The 18,019-nt window shown below is 42.8% G+C and overlaps 1 protein-coding gene across 3 annotated transcripts in view; it reads left to right on the top strand.

The window, feature by feature from the left end:
* ocrl (OCRL inositol polyphosphate-5-phosphatase) overlaps nt 1-18,019 on the top strand; it is a 100,086-nt gene that overhangs the window by 21,572 nt on the left and 60,495 nt on the right. For all 3 annotated transcript variants that reach the window (XM_078211526.1, XM_078211527.1, XM_078211528.1), the window contains exons 3-4: nt 11,297-11,388; nt 17,031-17,069. In XM_078211526.1, the coding sequence (XP_078067652.1) occupies nt 11,297-11,388; nt 17,031-17,069 (131 nt within the window). The remainder of the gene's footprint in view (nt 1-11,296; nt 11,389-17,030; nt 17,070-18,019) is intronic.

Raw genomic sequence — 18,019 nt, 5'->3', positions numbered from 1 at the left:
TTTGACGTTGGCTATCATGCATTACATCATGGTTGGATTCACAAATATGGGAATGGAGTAGGTCACTACTTGCTGGAACAGGTGGACTGCAATCTCTGCGCAAGTCCCCACATTCCTTGAAATTGCAGGCAGGTTTTGTGGCAGACTTGTTAATATGTCAATTATTTCATTATGCATAATCATAAACTGTGTTCTGTAGTCTGCCCCATCAATGTGTTCATCTAAGTCCTGTGCAGCAGAATGTGAGAGAAATCTCACACTCCAGTGAGCTGGCAACTGTGCTCCCATAAGTGAGGGCATGCAGGCATGGTGTCTCACCACGTGTAAATCCCACCTCTGTCATCCTCCTAAATTACACCCAGGAACAGTCTGTGAGCTGTTTGCTTTGAGTGTGAAATTGAGTGACAGTGTTTCTTCTTCACTGTCTGATTGCTCTTCTACCTCTGCCTGACTAGGTGGCAGTTCTTGGATATCTGAAAGTTGAAAGGAACAATGTAGAATTGTAACCTGCACAGGAAGCAAAGCAAGAGATAAATGCTTACATCATCTGCTGCTTGTAAATCAGGAGAAGGAGATAGGAGCCGAGAAGACAAATTTGACATGAAAATGTCATCCATCTGTGATTTCAACCTTCTATGATAGCCTCTCCAATGATGTTGAGCACTGCCTCCTCCATGGTGCAAGGACATGTAGTTACACCTGTCACCACTGGCTATGTCTTGTTGCCTCCAGCTATGACCAGCTGCCTTACATTTCCCTCTCTATTGCATCAATTTGTGTGGTACAATGTGTTTGGATAATGTGGCAATCATTGTTGAATAGGTGGCATTGTACGTCTGCAAATTGGGATGTGGGTATGAGGCTTTCAACAGTTCTAAATGCTTGAGAGTGCAAAGAAGCTATAAATGTTGGGTGCGAGTCCTGATTGATAAGAGTGGGCAATTGGAGTGTGGTACATTGAGCAGTGTTTGAAGCTAGCTGTCCAGTTTGTAGCGCATGGCATTTGAAGAGATATTCACTATAAATGACCACTTGTGAAGACCATTGAATTTTTGCTGCATTCAGTGATATTTCATTGATATCTGTCCCACTGCCTTTACAAAGTTTGCCTGAAGACTGTCCTTGTCCCCTATACATAAATTGTATCGCTTTTACTCTAATTCCTCCTTATGATTTTCTTGACCGTTACTTTAAGTTTCGGGGGTTACTTTTTCATTTTCACGTGAGTTCAGGACTTTATTCTTCCGTAATTCATTAGTATTTTATCTCAAATTTGTATTCTAAATGCAATTCCCAATTTACAGAGCTAAGATAACGAAATGGAGATCGCAAGACTGTAAAGAGCACGAATGTAAATCTAATATAAGCAAAATACTGGATGCTGGAATCTGAAACAAAAACAGAGATTGCTGGAAAAATGCAGCAGGCCTGGCAGCATCTGTAGGGAGAGAAAACAGAGTTAACGTTTCAAGTCCATTTGACTCCTCTTCAGAACTGAAGAGAAGAAAAAGGTTGGAAGGATTGCAACAAGATGTAAATCTACTGTTTTCAAATTTTAAGATAAGGAACCGCATTCAATTTTGTAATCTAATCAAGAATTTCATTTATAAGTCAATTGAGCTTCACTGACCGTAGATGAGTGTTTCCTCGCTGTACAGGCTAAATAACATGCAATGCAGTTCTGCTTTATGACACCTCGTTAGAAATATCAGTTCAAAGTACTAAGTTACTGAAAAGAATTTAATAAAGCAGAACCACTTCTCTCCATTCCCCCACTGTGATGGGAGGGAAAGGAACACACAATCTAGACTGCTGCCTACCAATGCTGGCCTCTTCCCAGGTGCAAATGCACACCAGTTGAAGTCAGACCTGGATACAGTTGTAGGCGAATCTCCCAGAAACCCTTTGGCAGAGGAACAGACACAGGCTGGAGAGAACGTGGAACCCGTGGCAGCTCTTCCCTGATGAGCAATAATCCTGGTGATGGTACCTGCTCAGGCCAAAGCCAAGACCCAGAGTCATTATCCAGTTTTCCAATGGCCGCATCCACTGACTTCTGCACAGTGCACAAGGGTTACTGTGTCAAGGCCCAAGCCCCCATTTATCTGATCATCCAGATCCTTGAGCTGGCTGGCTCTGCAACCCAGGGTAAGAAGAAGACCAGCATCATCCCCTACTACCTCCAACTAGCTATCTGCGAGGAGCTTAACAAGCTGCTTGGATAGCCCGTGGTGAAGTTGTGCACAACATACAGCGCATGCTGCTGCTCTGAAAAAACAGGCACCCCAGCAAGGTTAAAGGACAAGATCAGGAATTAAAAGTGGGAGGGAGTGGACCTGTGATGGAGGAGCTGGAGCAGCGACATTGGAGAAACTGAACCTGTGATTGGAGGATCAGCACTTCAGAGATAATATCTCCTGAGTTTGCTGATCCTCCAATCCCTTTTTGATCTTTCTTGAACTTTGTGCCCCCATCATTGAGTTTTTGGGGTTCTCCATGAGGTTTCCAGAACGAATTTGTCTTCAACCCATCATAACTTTGCCTTCAGTTGCCTAGACTCAAAACTCTGCAGTTTCCTTCTTGCATTGTTTTGTCTTGCACACCTCCTTTTTATTTCTTGAAGCTCACCTTTTGGACCAAGCCTGTGGATGCTCATGAAGCAGGAACAGATCAGCGGGAATCCAGTAAATGTTAATGATTGAACTTTGTAGCAAATCCCAAAATTGCGAGAAGAGCGCAGATTAAAACAGCTAATGTGATGAAACTATTGCAGTACTCTGGGTTATCAGCTATTTTTGTATTAATTAAGCAAAAAGGCTGTATTACAGAGGGAGAGTGTTCATGGAAGAACATCTCTGGGAGCTCAGCAAAAAAGTTGCAGAAAATTATATGAGTATCAAGTTATCATTTTAGTTTACAAAGGGGTGTGGTTGGTGACGCAGGGCAACATCATCCTGGTCCAAGTACTTTATGCTGTTTCAAGTGTGTAGCTTCAAGGTAATAACTTGAAGTATAATCTTGAAATATTTAAAAGTTAAGCATTAAAATATTAGGAAGTTGGAAAAATGCAATATAAAGTGTCCTTTTGGACCACATGTTTTTGTGAGTTAACATGTATGAACTGTTGCAATGAATTTACTGTTATCACTTGCATCTTTTTCTTATCCCTCCCTAAAAATTTTGAATTACATGCTGTTGATCAAATAGGGCCATAGAATCTTCTACATCAATGAGCAGGCAGTTTGGGTTTTAACTGCAGGTTTTCATTGAAAGAAAGTAGATCCAATAATGCACTTTAGCACTGTATTTGATTGGCAGCCTGGATTAACAAAATGATGAAATTGCAGCACTTTTCACGAGCTTAATGACTCAAAGCGCTTCACAGACAATTACATTTTGAATTGCGTAACAAAGGAAAAAGTGCCAGTCAAATAATTTGTTTTATTGTGTTGTTTGAGAACAGTCCTGCACTTCTCACATAGTACTGCAGGATCTTTTGGATCCATCTGGGAGGGCAAATGGGGCTTCGATTTATCCAAAATCCAAAAGATTTGTCAGGACTGATGTTGTTGTTCTTCCTGTTATTAGATGCTGAAGTGGGACTTAAAACTTCTGTTTATTACTGAAATCAAAAGATAGTAAAATATCTTCTTTCTCAAAATATAAGTTGTTTTTCTTCCTTTTTTCATTCAGAATACTTTATGTTTGCTCTTGTACAGTGGGTTTGTGGTATTTGCAAGTAGATTTGTTTGTTTTTCTCCACATAAAACCTCCCTTCTCTTCTAAGTTTACATACCATAAGGAATTTTTTTTTTCCTTTCCTGTAATACATCAATCCTGAAGAAATTGTTGTAGCATTGCCAGGTAAAAATTTTCCACCACCACCTCTCAAAAGATCAGCATCAAAATATAGTTGTAGCATCCTAGGTGAGTGTCAGGGTGACACCCTGAAGTCCCTCAGCAGTGCAAAGAAACTCACCTCAAATAGTATTATTCTGCTGAATTGTTATTTTAATGATATTGAAAAATTAGAAAAAAATAGTTTTTCCACCCGTTCACATCTGATATTTTGTAAATTTTCTACCTGCTTGGGTATTGTAGTTGCACAGGAACAGCATGAAAACAACTCATGTTTCTTTTTTTTCTCTCTCCTCTCCTGTCTGCCTCCTATCCCCTCTTTCTGTCTTTCTCCACAGGATCTTGAACTTTCTGGTCCCTTCAATCTGGTGTCATGTGATATGGGTCTCCTGCTGTGCTTGGGGCACTGCAGTTCCAGTGTAGGAGGGTACAAACAAATTTCCTTGTTAAATTTCACTCCAGCCCATTCCCAGGTGAAATTTCCAATTTGGGCTCCTCACCGATAAGCCTGTCTTTCTGAGGGAGACTTCTTGCAAACATTCCTAACATTAATCAACCAATTTCATGGGTAAGGTGTAGTGTTTTTTTAAAACATTTTTTTGTGTAGTCACAAATGTTACTTTTAGTTCTGTATTCTCAATGTAGTGAAAGAGAAAAGCCGATAAGGAAAACCAGAATTTATTTGATTTTTGTCATATTTGCTTCTCAATGTCAACACTGAAAAATGTAACTGTTTGCTTATTTCTGCTTAATCATTCCTCATTAGCAATTACTAGCAGAATCAAATATCTTCAGATTTAATCTTTTGGGCATTTTGCTAAAAGCAGGCCTCACTTGAAAATTATCAGTGATTTTCATGCTGTAGACAGTTGACCCCCTGAAATGTAATGTTTTCAGATGGGATACATTTTAGTACAGATCAATTGCAATTTATAGCATGTAGATGTAGATTGAAAATAGTGAGAGTGTTAAAATTCTTAACAGTTCAAATATGTGTACTGTGATATAAAATTGCAAATTAGACGGCTACCAAAGGGGCATGCTTGGTGCCAAATGAGGGAACATCAATAGTGTTATTGTGGTTTTTAAATTTATACTTTCAAATTAATAACTGGAAGGATAGTTTTGAAGTGCAATCCATTTAAAAGTATAAGTATTACATAGAATCATAGAAACCCTACAGTGCAGAAGGAGGCCATTCGACCCATCGAGTCTGCACCGACCACAATCCCACCCAGGTCCTACCCCCACATATTTTACCCACTAATCCCTCTAACCTACGCATCCCAGGACTCTAAGGGGCAATTTTTTTTAACCTGGCCAATCAACCTAACCCGCACATCTTTGGACTGTATTACATTTGTATAATATACAAATGCTCTTTCTTGTACACTACATGCACAAAATATGCTTTGTCCTACAACATGCATGAACCGTTGCGTTGAATTTACTGCGATTTACACCTTATGAACCTTTTTTGAAAACTTTTGATGTCCTCCGCATTGGTACCTTTTAATTTTGTATTTTGCGAGGAGCATCTTTGGGATAGCTAATGTTCTTAAAATATTCCAGCAAGTCAGAATATTGTACTTAATTAAATTAATTCCATTTCAGAAAAGTAGCAGATTCCAGCCTATGCAACCTGAATTTGATCTGAAGTGGTCTAATGTTCTTGTGACTAATATGAAATTAGTAAAAAGTCTGTTTGTTTTATTATCTGCGCTTAGCCACCATCACAATTGCCTTTCGTGTGATTCCTTCAGCTCTAGAGATTATAAGGTATGGGGCTATTGTGCAAAAGTTAATTCAAAACCATTTATTTCTCGAGAGTTTCTAACCTATTTTGGTGTTGTATTCACTTTGGCCAGCTGGGCATATGTCAAATGCAGACAGCTGTATTTGTGCAAGTAGGAACTATTCTGATTTCCTTTGCCCTAGGAATTTGGGAGAGACTTGAGTCAAAGATAAAGTAGGGACGTGCCTGTGATTCATAGTCCATTTGATAAACAGCTCTGCAACTCAGAGATACTAGTTGGGGGTTTACATTTGACCAGCACACCAGACCTGCAATTGGCAGCACTGAGATAAGTCAGAAACTCTGATATTGAATAGCCTAGTTAGAAGAAAAGCAATCCAGTTGTAAAAGATGCTTTTATATTAAATGGAGAATGACCTTTTTTCGATAGGTGAGGAGAATAATTAAATCTGTAATAATTATAAATCTAGTTAGACCTTTCCTCCAGCTGTGCTCTAGCACCTTAATTTTGTATTTCCCAGTGTTTCAGCCCCTGCAGTGGTGCTCCAAGGAGCTCTACTTCACTGTTTCCCAAATTGTTGTATGTTTTTTCCAATGATCTATAGATAATAGGTGCCATCCTGTAAACAGTGGTACCATTCTGTATGCAAACCACAAACCAGAGAATTAAATGTAAAATCCAGACAGAAATCTCAGTTATTGATGAGCTATGTTATCAAAGGCGTTTTCTTCTGGGTGAAACATTTAAACCCTTCCGGAGGAAGTAAAGATTCAATGTTAGTACTGTATTTTTTTAAGAAAACTAGTGCCTCTGGGATTGAACAAGGCACACATACCATTTGAATTAATATATGCTTCAAAACCACCCTCTCCTTGGTTAATATACATAAATCAATAGCTGGCCCGTCACTCAAGTTCTTTTGAATAATTTGATGGTACTTATGACCAACTTTATTTTTAAAGCTGTTGGTTGTCTGTGCAGAGTCTGCACGATCTCCCTGTGTCTGCATTGGGCACTCCAATTCTTCCCACAGTCCACAAGACGTGTTGGTTGGGTGCATTGGCCATGCTAAATCCTGCCTAAGTGTACCTGAAAAGGCACTGGAATGTGGCGACTGGAGGATTTTCACAGTAACTTCACTGCAGTGTTAATGTAAGACTACTTGTGGACACTAATAAATAAAAATAAACAAACGCTGAATTTGGAGCTCAAGATAATACCAAATGACTGATACAATACCAATTTGTTTTGTGATTTCAATATAGTGAGTGAAATTTTATTAATGTATAGTTACTGAAGAGCAAACAATGTCTGGACATCAAACAATTAAAATGCTAACAATATATAATTAAAATTGGGCCACTATTAGAAGCTGGCAGTGTTTTACGTCATCTGATGGTGCATTGTTCAAGGCCTGGGAGGAAAATATCTTGAGATGTTACATGTAAGGGGTAGAGTCAAAAGATACTTGTTAATATAATGCAAAATACTGCGGATGCTGGAAAAACAGAAAATGCTGGAAAACCGCAGCAGGTCAGACAGCATCTGTGGAGAGAGAATAGAGCCTTCGTCAGAACTGAGAGCAAAGAGAATCAGTGGAGATTATACTATGAGGGGTGAGGGAGGGGTGGAATGGGACAAAGGGAATGTAAATGAGGATACAGAAGGCTGAGAAGGGGTTTAAAAAGTGTCCAAGTGATCAGAATGCATGAATGGCAGAACAGAGGTGCAGATTGTTAAAGGGCTGTTGGGGGGAGGAGCGGGGTGAAATGGGCAAGAAGGAGAGCTGGAATGGAAAGTGGGAAATGGAGGTGAGAAAGGATGATGAAATGGATGAATAGGATGAAATAAAATAAATGGGATGAAGGTGGAGGAGAGTCTTCATGCTCTGAAGTTGTTGTACTCAATGTTCAGTCCAGAAGGCTGTAAAGTGCCCAATTGGAAGATGAGCTGCTGTTCCTCCAGTTTGTGTTGGGGTTCGCTAGAATATTGCAAAAGACCAAGGACAAATGTATGGACAGGAGAGCAGGGTGGTGTGTTGAAGTGGCAAGCGACAGGAAGGTCAGGGTCCTGTTGCGGATGGATCGAAAGTGTTCAGCAAAGCGATCACCCAGTCTACGTTTGGGCTCTCTGATGTAGAGTAGACTGCATTGGGAGCAGCGAATGCAATAGACCAGATTGAAGGAGGTGCGTGTGAAGCGCTGCTTAACCTGAAAGGGGTGTTTAGGACCTGGGACGGTGAGCAGGGAGGAGGTAAAGGAGCAGGTATTGCGCCTTCTACGATACTTGCTCATAATTTATTTAAGATTTGCATTTCAGTAGCTCCTAATCCAATTCATAGTGAGAATCTTAAAATGCTCCATAAAGTCATTGTTTGTCCCTCAAACCAAAGCTGTCATCTTCCAAGCTTCATGATTTGTGTTTCCTCGTGTGATTCAGCAAGCCAATCCTGGAGTCTCAGGGCTTTGGGCAGAGAGGACCAGCGCTGGGGGAGGGGCATTGGAGGCACACTCCCTCCTTCTGCTTACGTCACTTCTCCTTTTTAATGAGGCTTTCAGAGTGTCTTTGAAATGTTTTCACTGCCCTCCTTGAAATTGGGCACTATCTTAAATTGTGAAAAGTGGACCAGTGTTGGAAGCCGATTATTTGGCATCTGCATGGATATACTTTGAAATATAATATCTGTAATGGAGGCAAGCTGGCTTCTGGCCTGAGATATAGACAGTACTGTTGGAGTCTCAAATGATTTTCTGGCCGTGCCTCACACATTGGGTGTGATCACTGGAATCATTTGTGAATTACTGCACCTACGATTGTAGCTGCAAGTAAAACAGTTCTTTTTTAATAAAATGTTCCGCAGCAGCTGTTTGCTTCTGAGTAATACTATCAGCAGTGTGTGGGACAGTCGATACCTGGAACATTCATGACTGCAGCTTGTACACCTTTGAAGTCATTGGGAGTGCTCATTAATGTTATTGTTTCCAAGTTGGAAAATCTTGACATAAAATAATCTCAACCGAGCAGTCTGCCAGAAGACTGAGGAAACTTGCTTTAGTCAATGGCAGGTGATCTTTGCCATAAAGAAACTGGCACCATTTTTTTTTGTAACTGATAAACTGTCAAAATGTCTCTCTATGACTTTTTTGATATCATGACGAAAACAGCTGCAGTACGCAGGTACCTCTTGGCTGCCACCCACAGTACTAGGCCTGGTGTTTTTCCTGCATTTTATGACTAGATTGCTGAATTTTCTTTCATTCTCTGTGAAGAACTTGTGATGGGTTTCGAAATAAACATTTTTGTAGTGCAGGTAAGGTAAACCTTCTAGAACATGTTTTGGGGTACAACATAAGATATCTGGGCCGAATGGCCTGTTTCTGTGCCATATATATCCTATATATGTATGTAGTTTGCTACAAAAGTGAAAAACTGTGGACGCTGGAAATCTGAAATAAAAACAGATGTTAGAAATAATCAGCAGCTTTACCAGCATCCCTGCAGTGAGAACAGAGGGCGGAATTAAATGGTTTTGTAACTGGGCCCATCCACTGACTAGAGGACCAGTGCTGCGGCTATTCCCGGTTCCACCGCCCCCCCCATTCAAATTTGATGTTAATCGGGCACTAACTGGTTGGTGACAAGGTCTTTGGCATCTTAGAGCAAATGTCCTGTTTCCAAGAGCTGCTGACCAAAAGCTCTCCAGTGCCAGCAGCTGGGAGGGCCATCATCAGAGTTAGATGAAAGATGAGGCAGGATCACCAGGGCCAATCATGGAGGCCTTGTCTAGGAGGAGAGTTTAAAAAGGCAGGAGGGGCTCACAAGTGGGAGTGATTTCCCTCTTCTCCCTCCACAACCTCCAAGCCACAGGCATTCTCCGTCGGATTTAGATGCCAACATGGATGTGACCCTGCCACTGCTGGTTGAATACCAGTGGGTTGCCCTGCGGGCTAGGGGACAGTTGGGCCAGGATTCTCACTAAAAAGACTATGGGAGTGATTTTACCATCGGCGCGAAGTAAAGTCGGGCGTAAAGTGCTTAGCGCGATTGGTGCCAGTTTTCACAACTGGCGCCATTTTACGAGTGCCGCATTTCCAGCGTGGTCAGCCTTGCGCTGGAAATGGACAGGAGGCAGGTTAATATATGGAAATGTATTATAGTGCTGTTTTGCGTCTGTTTAGCGAGCCCGGCGCTCAATTGTCCAGACCCCCCTTTATGACCTCGCCGGGTAAGGTTCGCGCCAGTGAGGAATAGACATGCTCCCCATGAACGGGGAGCAGTCGACTTGGCCTCGCCGGTGGAACCGGAGGCCATTGAGGCCCCCCAGAGAGGCTGAGGGCAAGGTGGGGGTGCCCCTTGGGCAGTGTCAGACTGACAGTGCAACCCTGACACCAGGGCAGTGCTTGGGGTTGGGGCCAGTGGGGGGAGGGGTCCGGCTGCCACTCTGCACGGATCGGTGGAGGGGAGGGAGAGGGGGCCCGCTGCCACTCTGCAGGGATCAGTGGAGGGAAGGGAGGGCAAGGGGGCCCGCTGCCACTCTGCAGGGATCAGTGGGGGGAAGGCGGCAGGTCCACAATCGATGGGGGAAGGGGTGGTCCGCGATCTGTCTGGGTGGCGGGGGGAGTCGGTGGCGACTGCATCTTGGGCTGCGGGCCCTCACGAATGCGGGGGGGTCGGGGGGGGGTGGCTGCTTCAGACAACCTGCACTAGTAGGGGCTTGACAGCTCTCTCTTTTCTGTCAGACCCCTGCTACTGCTAATGCGCATGGGCAGCATCAGAAACCTGCACATGCACACTACCTACCTCTGCAGGGTTTTGGGTGTGTTAAGCCCCACCCACAGGCATCTGCAGTGAGCAACAGGTCTGCTGATATTTTTGCAGGCAGTGTGTGTGGGGGCGGGGGGGAGCCTGAAAACACACCCAGGAGATTTTCCCACCCATTTTTGGGACGTACCTAGTTTAATGAATCTCCGGCATTCTGCATCACAGAGTGCCTCAGAGAGATTAATGGTGATAAGGGGCCTCATCCCGCCCGAGAGGCCGGCGGCATAGTGCTGAGTGGGCCACTGCGCACGCACCAATCTGTCGGTGGGGAGATTGGCGCACGTGCATTAGCACCCCCCATTGCTGGCATCCAATTAATGGCCTACCAATGTTATCCCTGACACACGCACACACGCCCAATTTCTGGTGCGAAGCTGATTACGTCGGAATATAGGCCTTGGGAGACTTGCGACCCCGCGTCCGGACGATTGCAAGTCCTGCTACAGATCCTCAGCTGATGTCTCCTGGCCCACTGCAGTACTCGAGCAGTGCAGCAGGCTGGGAGAATCCTGGCCTTGACTCCTGGCTGGGAGAATGTCCTCAACCCATCCCACTCCAGACGTAATGATCAGAAGGCAATGCGGTCTCCTGCACCTTCCTGCCCATTATATGCATCCCATTTCCCAGCTCACTTCAGGGGAGCATTAAATTCCACCCGCATTTAAAGTTTCAGGTCTGTGAAGGAAAGGTCACAGACTGGAAAAATCAACCTTGTTTCAGATGCTGCTTGATCTATTAAATTCTTATATTTACAATTCTCACATTAGCACCTTGTTTTATGTTGGAACCTTAGACGCTTTTATTAACTTGTTGCAATTGTTATATCGTTAACTTATCAAAGGTCATTCTGTTTCTTCCAGATTATCCATATCTGCAACTTCAGAAGCTAATGTTGGAACCATCGCTGGTCAGACAGTGATCCCAATTAATAACCAGTTTCACATAATACAAGGTACATGGAACAACAGCTCTGACAAATTTTTAATCTGCAATGATGCCCAATTAAAAAGAAAATAGTGGAAAATGTGTTCTTAGAGTCATAGAGCTTTACAGCATGGAAACAGGCCCTTCAGCCCAACTTGTCCATGCCACGCAGTTTTTACCATTAAGCCAGTCCCAATTGCCCGCTTTTGGCACATATCTCTTTATATCCATCTTACCCATGTAACTGTCCAAACGATTTTTAAAAGAGAAAATTGTACCTGCCTCTACTACTATCTCTGGCAGCTTGTTCCAGACACTCATCACCTTCCGTGTGAAAAAATTGCCTCTCTGAACCCTTTTGGATCTCTCTCCTCTCACCTTATACCTATGCCCTCTAGTTTTAGACTCCCTATCTTTGGGAAAAGATATTGACTATCTAGTGGATGTATGCCCCTCATTATTTTATAGACCTCTAAGATCACCTCTAAGCCTCCTACGCTCCAGAGAAAAAAGTCCCAATCTAGCCTCGCCTCATAACTCAAACCATCAAGAGCCGGTAGCATCCTAGTAAATCTTTTCTGCACTCTTTCTAGCTTAATAATATCCTTTCTATAATAGGGTGACCAGAACTGTACACAGTATTTAAGTGTGGCCTTACCAATGTCTTGTGCAACTTCAACAAGACATCCCAACTCTTTATTCAATGTTCTGACTAATAAAACCAAGCATGCAGAATGCCTTCTTCACCACTCTGTCCACCTGTGACTCCACATTCAAGGAGCTATGAATATGTACACCTAGATTTCTTTGTTCTGTAACTCTCCCCAATGCCCTACCATTAACTGAGTAAGTCCTGCCCTGGTTCAATCAACCAAAACTCATCACCTCGCATTTATCTAAATTAAACTCCATCTGCCATTCATCAGCTCACTGGCCCAATTGATCAAGATCCTGCTGCAATCCTAGATAACCTTCTACACTGTCCACTATGCCACCAATCTTGGTGTCATCTGCAAACTTACTAACCATGCCTACTAAATTCTCATCCAAATCATTAACTTAAATGACAAATAACAGTGGACCCAGCACAGATCCCTGAGGCACACCACTGGTCAAAGGCCTCCTGTTTGAAAAACAACCCTCTACAGCCACCCTCTTTCGTCTGTCATCCAGCCAATTTTGTATCCATTTGGCCACCTCACCCTGGATTCCGTCAGATTTAACCTGATGCAACAACCTACCATGTGGTACCTTCTCAAAGGCCTTGCTAAAATCCATGTAGACAACATCAACTGCACTGCTCTCATCTACTTTCTTGGTTATCCCTTCAAAAAACTCAATCAAATTTGTGAGACATGATTTTCCACTCACAAAGTCATGCTGACTGCCCCTAATCAATCCTTGCGTCTCTAAATGCATGTAAATCCTGTCTCTCAAAATACCTTCTAACAACTTACCCACTATAGATGTGAGGCTCACCGGCCTGTAGTTCCCAGACTTTTCCCTGTAGCCCTTCTTAAACAAAGGCACAACATTTGCCACCCTCCAATCTTCAGGCATCTCACCTGTGACTATCGATGATTCAAATACCTTTGCTAGGGGACCCACAATTTCCTCCCTAGTTTCCCACAGTGTCCTGGGTTACACTTCATTGGGTCCCGGGGATTTATCTACTTGATGCGCTTTAAGACTTCCGTCGCACCTCCTTCTCTGTTATATGTACACTCCTCAAGACATCACTATTTATTTCCCCAAGTTCCCTAACATCCATGCCTTTCTCAACAGTGAATACTGATGAGAATATTCATTTAGGATCTCGCCCATCTTTTGTGGATCCACGCATAGATGATCTTGTTGATCCTTAGGAGGTCCTACTCTCTCCCTCATTATTCTTTTGCCCTTTATCTATTTGTCGAATTTCTTTGGATTCTCCTTTGCCTTATCTGCCAAAACAATCTCGTGTCCCCTTTTTGCCCTCTTGATTTCTCTCTTAACTCTGCTCCTACACCTTCTATACTCTTCAAGGGATCCACTTGATCCCAGCTGTCTATGCATGTCATGTGTCTCCTTCATCTTCTTGACTTTCTTAATTTTAATCCTACTCTGCCTTCTGTGATTATGTATTCTTGTTTTCCATTTAAACCAAGTTGAATAAATGTGAGTAAATTGATTTAATGATTTGAATTTGGTATTATGATGCAATGTAATATGACGTGGAGAAACAAGATGTGGGTTTTTGAGTCTGCAATTCTTGCATGGTCTCAGCTATATCGTTGAACAATTACTGAGCATAACCCAATGCCTCACTCAAAGTAAAAGGGAAGATAAATGTGGATCTTAAAGCCCCGATCTCAATCACGCATCAGCATCCAGTTAGGAGTGGTTCTAGCAGAGGCCTGAATGAAGATTGCCTGCCTGTATGTTGACGATTTTTGCATATTTGAAGCAATTTTTTCATCTTCTTGGCTAACATAGGTTTTTTGGGGGGAAAATAAGAACTAGGGCTGTGACCAGTAACAAGGATGTTTGGCAATGATTGTTTTCCTCCTTCTATTTATCTTGTGGATCCACATCTATCTGAAACTAATGTGACGAACCACTGCCCCCTTTCTGTGAACCAATGTTTTCACAAGTAAAGACCATCTTTGCTCAGTGGTAAAAATGAGAACTCAGTGTACATTACAGGAGACACATTCGCTACCATCTAGAAGGTCACGGGCAGATGATACCTGGGAACTTCACTATCCGGAGGTTCCCTCCAAGTCGCCATTTGTTCACAGTCGCCAGGTCAAAATTCTGGAATTCCCTCTCTAACAGCACTGTGGGTGCACCTACATCTCAGGGACTAGAGGTTCAAGAAGGCAGCTCACCACCACCTTCTTAAGGGCAACTAGGGATGGGCAATAAACGTTGGCTTAGCCAGCGTCTCCCACATCCCAATAAACAAATTTAAAAATGTATTGGTCATGGAGGCAACTTGCTGGACATCCTGATACCCATAGAAAGAAGCGATCTAGATACATGGGTTAAGGGCACAATGGGTAAGTAGATTGGGAGCAGAAGCAGAAATTATCTTGAAAATATGACAAAGCTACTTGCTTAGGTTATTAATGAGTACTTTCTCAAAAGCATACCAGCCTATTCCTCCAAATTTATCCAACTCTACCACTCTCCTTATCTACTCCTAAGGGGGATAAAAAATCTCCTCAATCTCTGAGATTCCCGGCTCTTACTCCTTTGTCCCACCAACCATAATACTACTATTCCTCAGCTTCTCTTTTTGACTCTTCCATGAAAGTTTTTGTTTCCACCAGATTATTCGACTTCTGCCACGTTGTTGTCACTGCTTCCTTAAGTCCAAGGTGGACAAACTTAAATCACATTTGACATATAGAAACGTAGTAACTAGAAGCAGGAGTAGGCTATTCGGCCCTTTGAGCCTGCTCCACCATTCATCATGATCATGTCTGATCATTAGATTCAATATCCTGATTCCTCCTCCCCCCCCCCCCCCCCCCCCCCCCCCCCCCCCCGTCATTGCTTTCTCTTCAAAGACTTGCATGTTCAAACTACACGTTCTGTCTTAAATCTAGCTGCTCTTTTGAACATGCTGTCCCCTCCCAGCTCTCCCAAAATGCTATTTTCAAATTCCTTCATAAGATCAAAGCAAAATGCTGCGAATGTTGGAATCTGAAACAAAAACAGAAAATGCTGGAAAATCTCAGCAGGTCTGACAACCTCTGTGGAGAGAGAACAGAGTTAATGTTTCAAGTCTGGATGTCCCTTCGTCAGAGCTAATGTTGCTCTGACAAAGGGTCATCCAGACTCGAGACAGTAACTCTGTTCTCTCAAATTCCTTCAGGCTGCCTTGGACATCTGACCAAAGTCAAGAATAACATGCATTGTGATGGGATTGGGCTGAATCATCCTTTCTTCCCTCAATGATATCTTCAGCGTTTCATGTAGTCAACTACCCAGACTTTCCTTTTGCCTTCCATATGCACCCATTTGAATTTATTTCTGCATGTTAAGTGGAAAAGTGAATCGTGTGGAGGACGGAGAAGATCTGCAGAGAGATTTGGACAGGCTGAGTGAGTGGGCGAGGATATGGCAAATGGAGTATAACGTTGAGAAATGCGAGGTTATACACTTTGGAGGAAATAATAACAAATGGGATTACTATCTCAATGGAAACAAATTAAAACATGCTACCGTGCAAAGGGACCTGGGGGTCCTTGTGCATGAGACGCAAAAGCCCAGTCTGCAGGTACAACAGGTGATCAAGAAGGCAAATGGGATGTTGGCCTATATTGCGAGGGGGATAGAATATAAAAGCAGGGATGTCTTGATGCACCTGTACAGGGCATTGGTGAGGCCGCAGCTGGAATACTGTGTGCAGTATTGGTCCCCTTATATGAGGAAGGATATATTGGCATTGGAGGGAGTGCAGAGAAGGTTCACCAGGTTGATACCGGAGATGAGGGGTTTGGATTATGAGGAGAGGCTGAGGAGATTGGGTTTGTACTCGTTGGAGTTTAGAAGGATGAGGGGGGATCTTATGGAGACTTATAAGATAATGCGGGGGCTGGATAGGGTGGAGGCGGAGAGATTCTTTCCACTTAGTAAGGAAGTTAAAACTAGAGGACACAGCCTCAAAATAAAGGGGGGTCGGTTTAAGACAGAGTTGAGGAGGAACTTCTTCTCCCAGAGGGTGGTGAATCTCTGGAATTCTCTGCCCACTGAGGTGGTGGAGGCTACCTCGCTGAATATGTTTAAAGCGCGGATGGATGGATTCCTGATCGGTAAGGGAATTAAGGGTTATGGGGATCAGGCGGGTAAGTGGTACTGATCCACGTCAGATCAGCCATGATCTTATTGAATGGCGGGGCAGGCTCGAGGGGCTAGATGGCCTACTCCTGCTCCTATTTCTTATGTTCTTATGTTCTTATGTTCAAACACAACCAGCATATATTCAGCAATGGCTTCTTTCCAAATCACAATATCCTCTCCAGAAGCTCCCCAATAATCTATTCTTGCCCCCTCTTTTTTTCTTGACCTTCACAATGTTCTTTCTCAATGCCACAGTTGTTCTTTTGTCATTGACATTATTCTCTCACTAAAGCCACTTGTTTAAGAAATGTAAAACCATGGTATCCTGTTCAACTCAGAGTTTCAAATCCGATGCCTTTCAATTCCAGGGCTGTTGATTTTGACCTGCATTCTTTGTTGTTGCCATTGAAACCCTTATGCACATTTTAGTTAACTTCACCTCAGTTTCTCTAATGTCCCCCATACATACTCCCACCCATACTCCCACCCCCATCACTATCCATAATTGACTCCAACACTTGAAAATATGGCTGCTCTTTTCCTGATAAGCCCACCTATCACCTCCATTCTTATTGACTTCTTCTCAGCATCTTGAGTTTGAATCTGGCTTTGTTTTCAAATCTCTTCATTGCCATTCCCTTCCCCTCCTATCCTTGATCATTCTTCCCCTCCCACATTCTTCAGTCCTACAACATTGATCCCACTCTCTGGAATTCTCTCCTTATACACATTCTTTAACATTCAGCACTATATGTTCTAATGATGAGGGAATTTTCAGCTATATCTCGTGCAATAAACTCAGGTACTTACCATAACTAAGAATATTTTGCATCCTTTCAGAGGCCGAGGAGGCACTTTTAATAGATGACCCTTTTACACGTGAGTACTTTTTAATAACTTTTATGAAATTTTAATGTAAAGGCAGAGCAGTGAAGCTTTTTTGCTTTCAGATAGTCTTCATTTTTTTAACAAGTATACTGAAAATAGAATTATTCGTCCTACAAGCACTGTACCAGTTTGATCAGTTTTAATTGATTCTGGGAGATATAATTTGTTTTTTTCGGTCTAGCTGTTACCAGAACAGTTTTCCCCCCCAGCTTCCCAACACCTGATTCCTTGTTCCTCTTGTGTATTAAGGCCCACGGGTTGCTCAGGCCTTTTGCTGCCACACCTGGTTTGGTCTCCTGAGCTCTCAGCATCCCATTTATTCTAATCCATCATCTGGAATTTTCTTTCTTGATTTTGGACTTTGAAGTGTAAATACATAAATTAGTGAAATAAGGGTGATCTATTATATGGCAGAGACAGTACTCCAACTCTCAATTTATCTAAATACTAAATGCTTGCCTAGGTGAAGGGGAGACGGCGTAGTGGACTGGTAATCTTAAGGCACTTGCTCTGGCCACATGTGTTCAAATCTCACCCCAGCAGCTGGTGGAATTTGAATTTGGTTAATAAATCTGGAATATAAATCTAGTCTCATTAACGGTGACCATGACAGCTATCATTAATTGTTATGAAAATGCATCTGGCCCACTCATGTCATTTAGAGAAGGAAATCTGCCATCCTTAGCTGGTCTGGCCTATATGTGATTCCAAACACACAACAATGTCCTTAGAAATGGCCAAGCAAGCTACTCGGTTTGAGGTTAGTTAGGGGTGGGCAACAAATGCTGGTCAGTGATTCCCACAGCCCATGAAAAACATTTTTAAAAGTCAAACATGGCAGCCTTGAAGTAATGACGCATAATCTTACGAAAATGACAGACCAACCACATACTGAACTATCCTAGTCAGAATGAGCCTACTTTCCTCTTTAGGAGAGAAGA

Source organism: Mustelus asterias, chromosome 4 (genome assembly GCF_964213995.1).
Source record: "Mustelus asterias chromosome 4, sMusAst1.hap1.1, whole genome shotgun sequence".
Lineage (NCBI taxonomy): Eukaryota > Metazoa > Chordata > Chondrichthyes > Carcharhiniformes > Triakidae > Mustelus > Mustelus asterias.
This window is presented reverse-complemented; position numbering and strand designations above follow the sequence as displayed.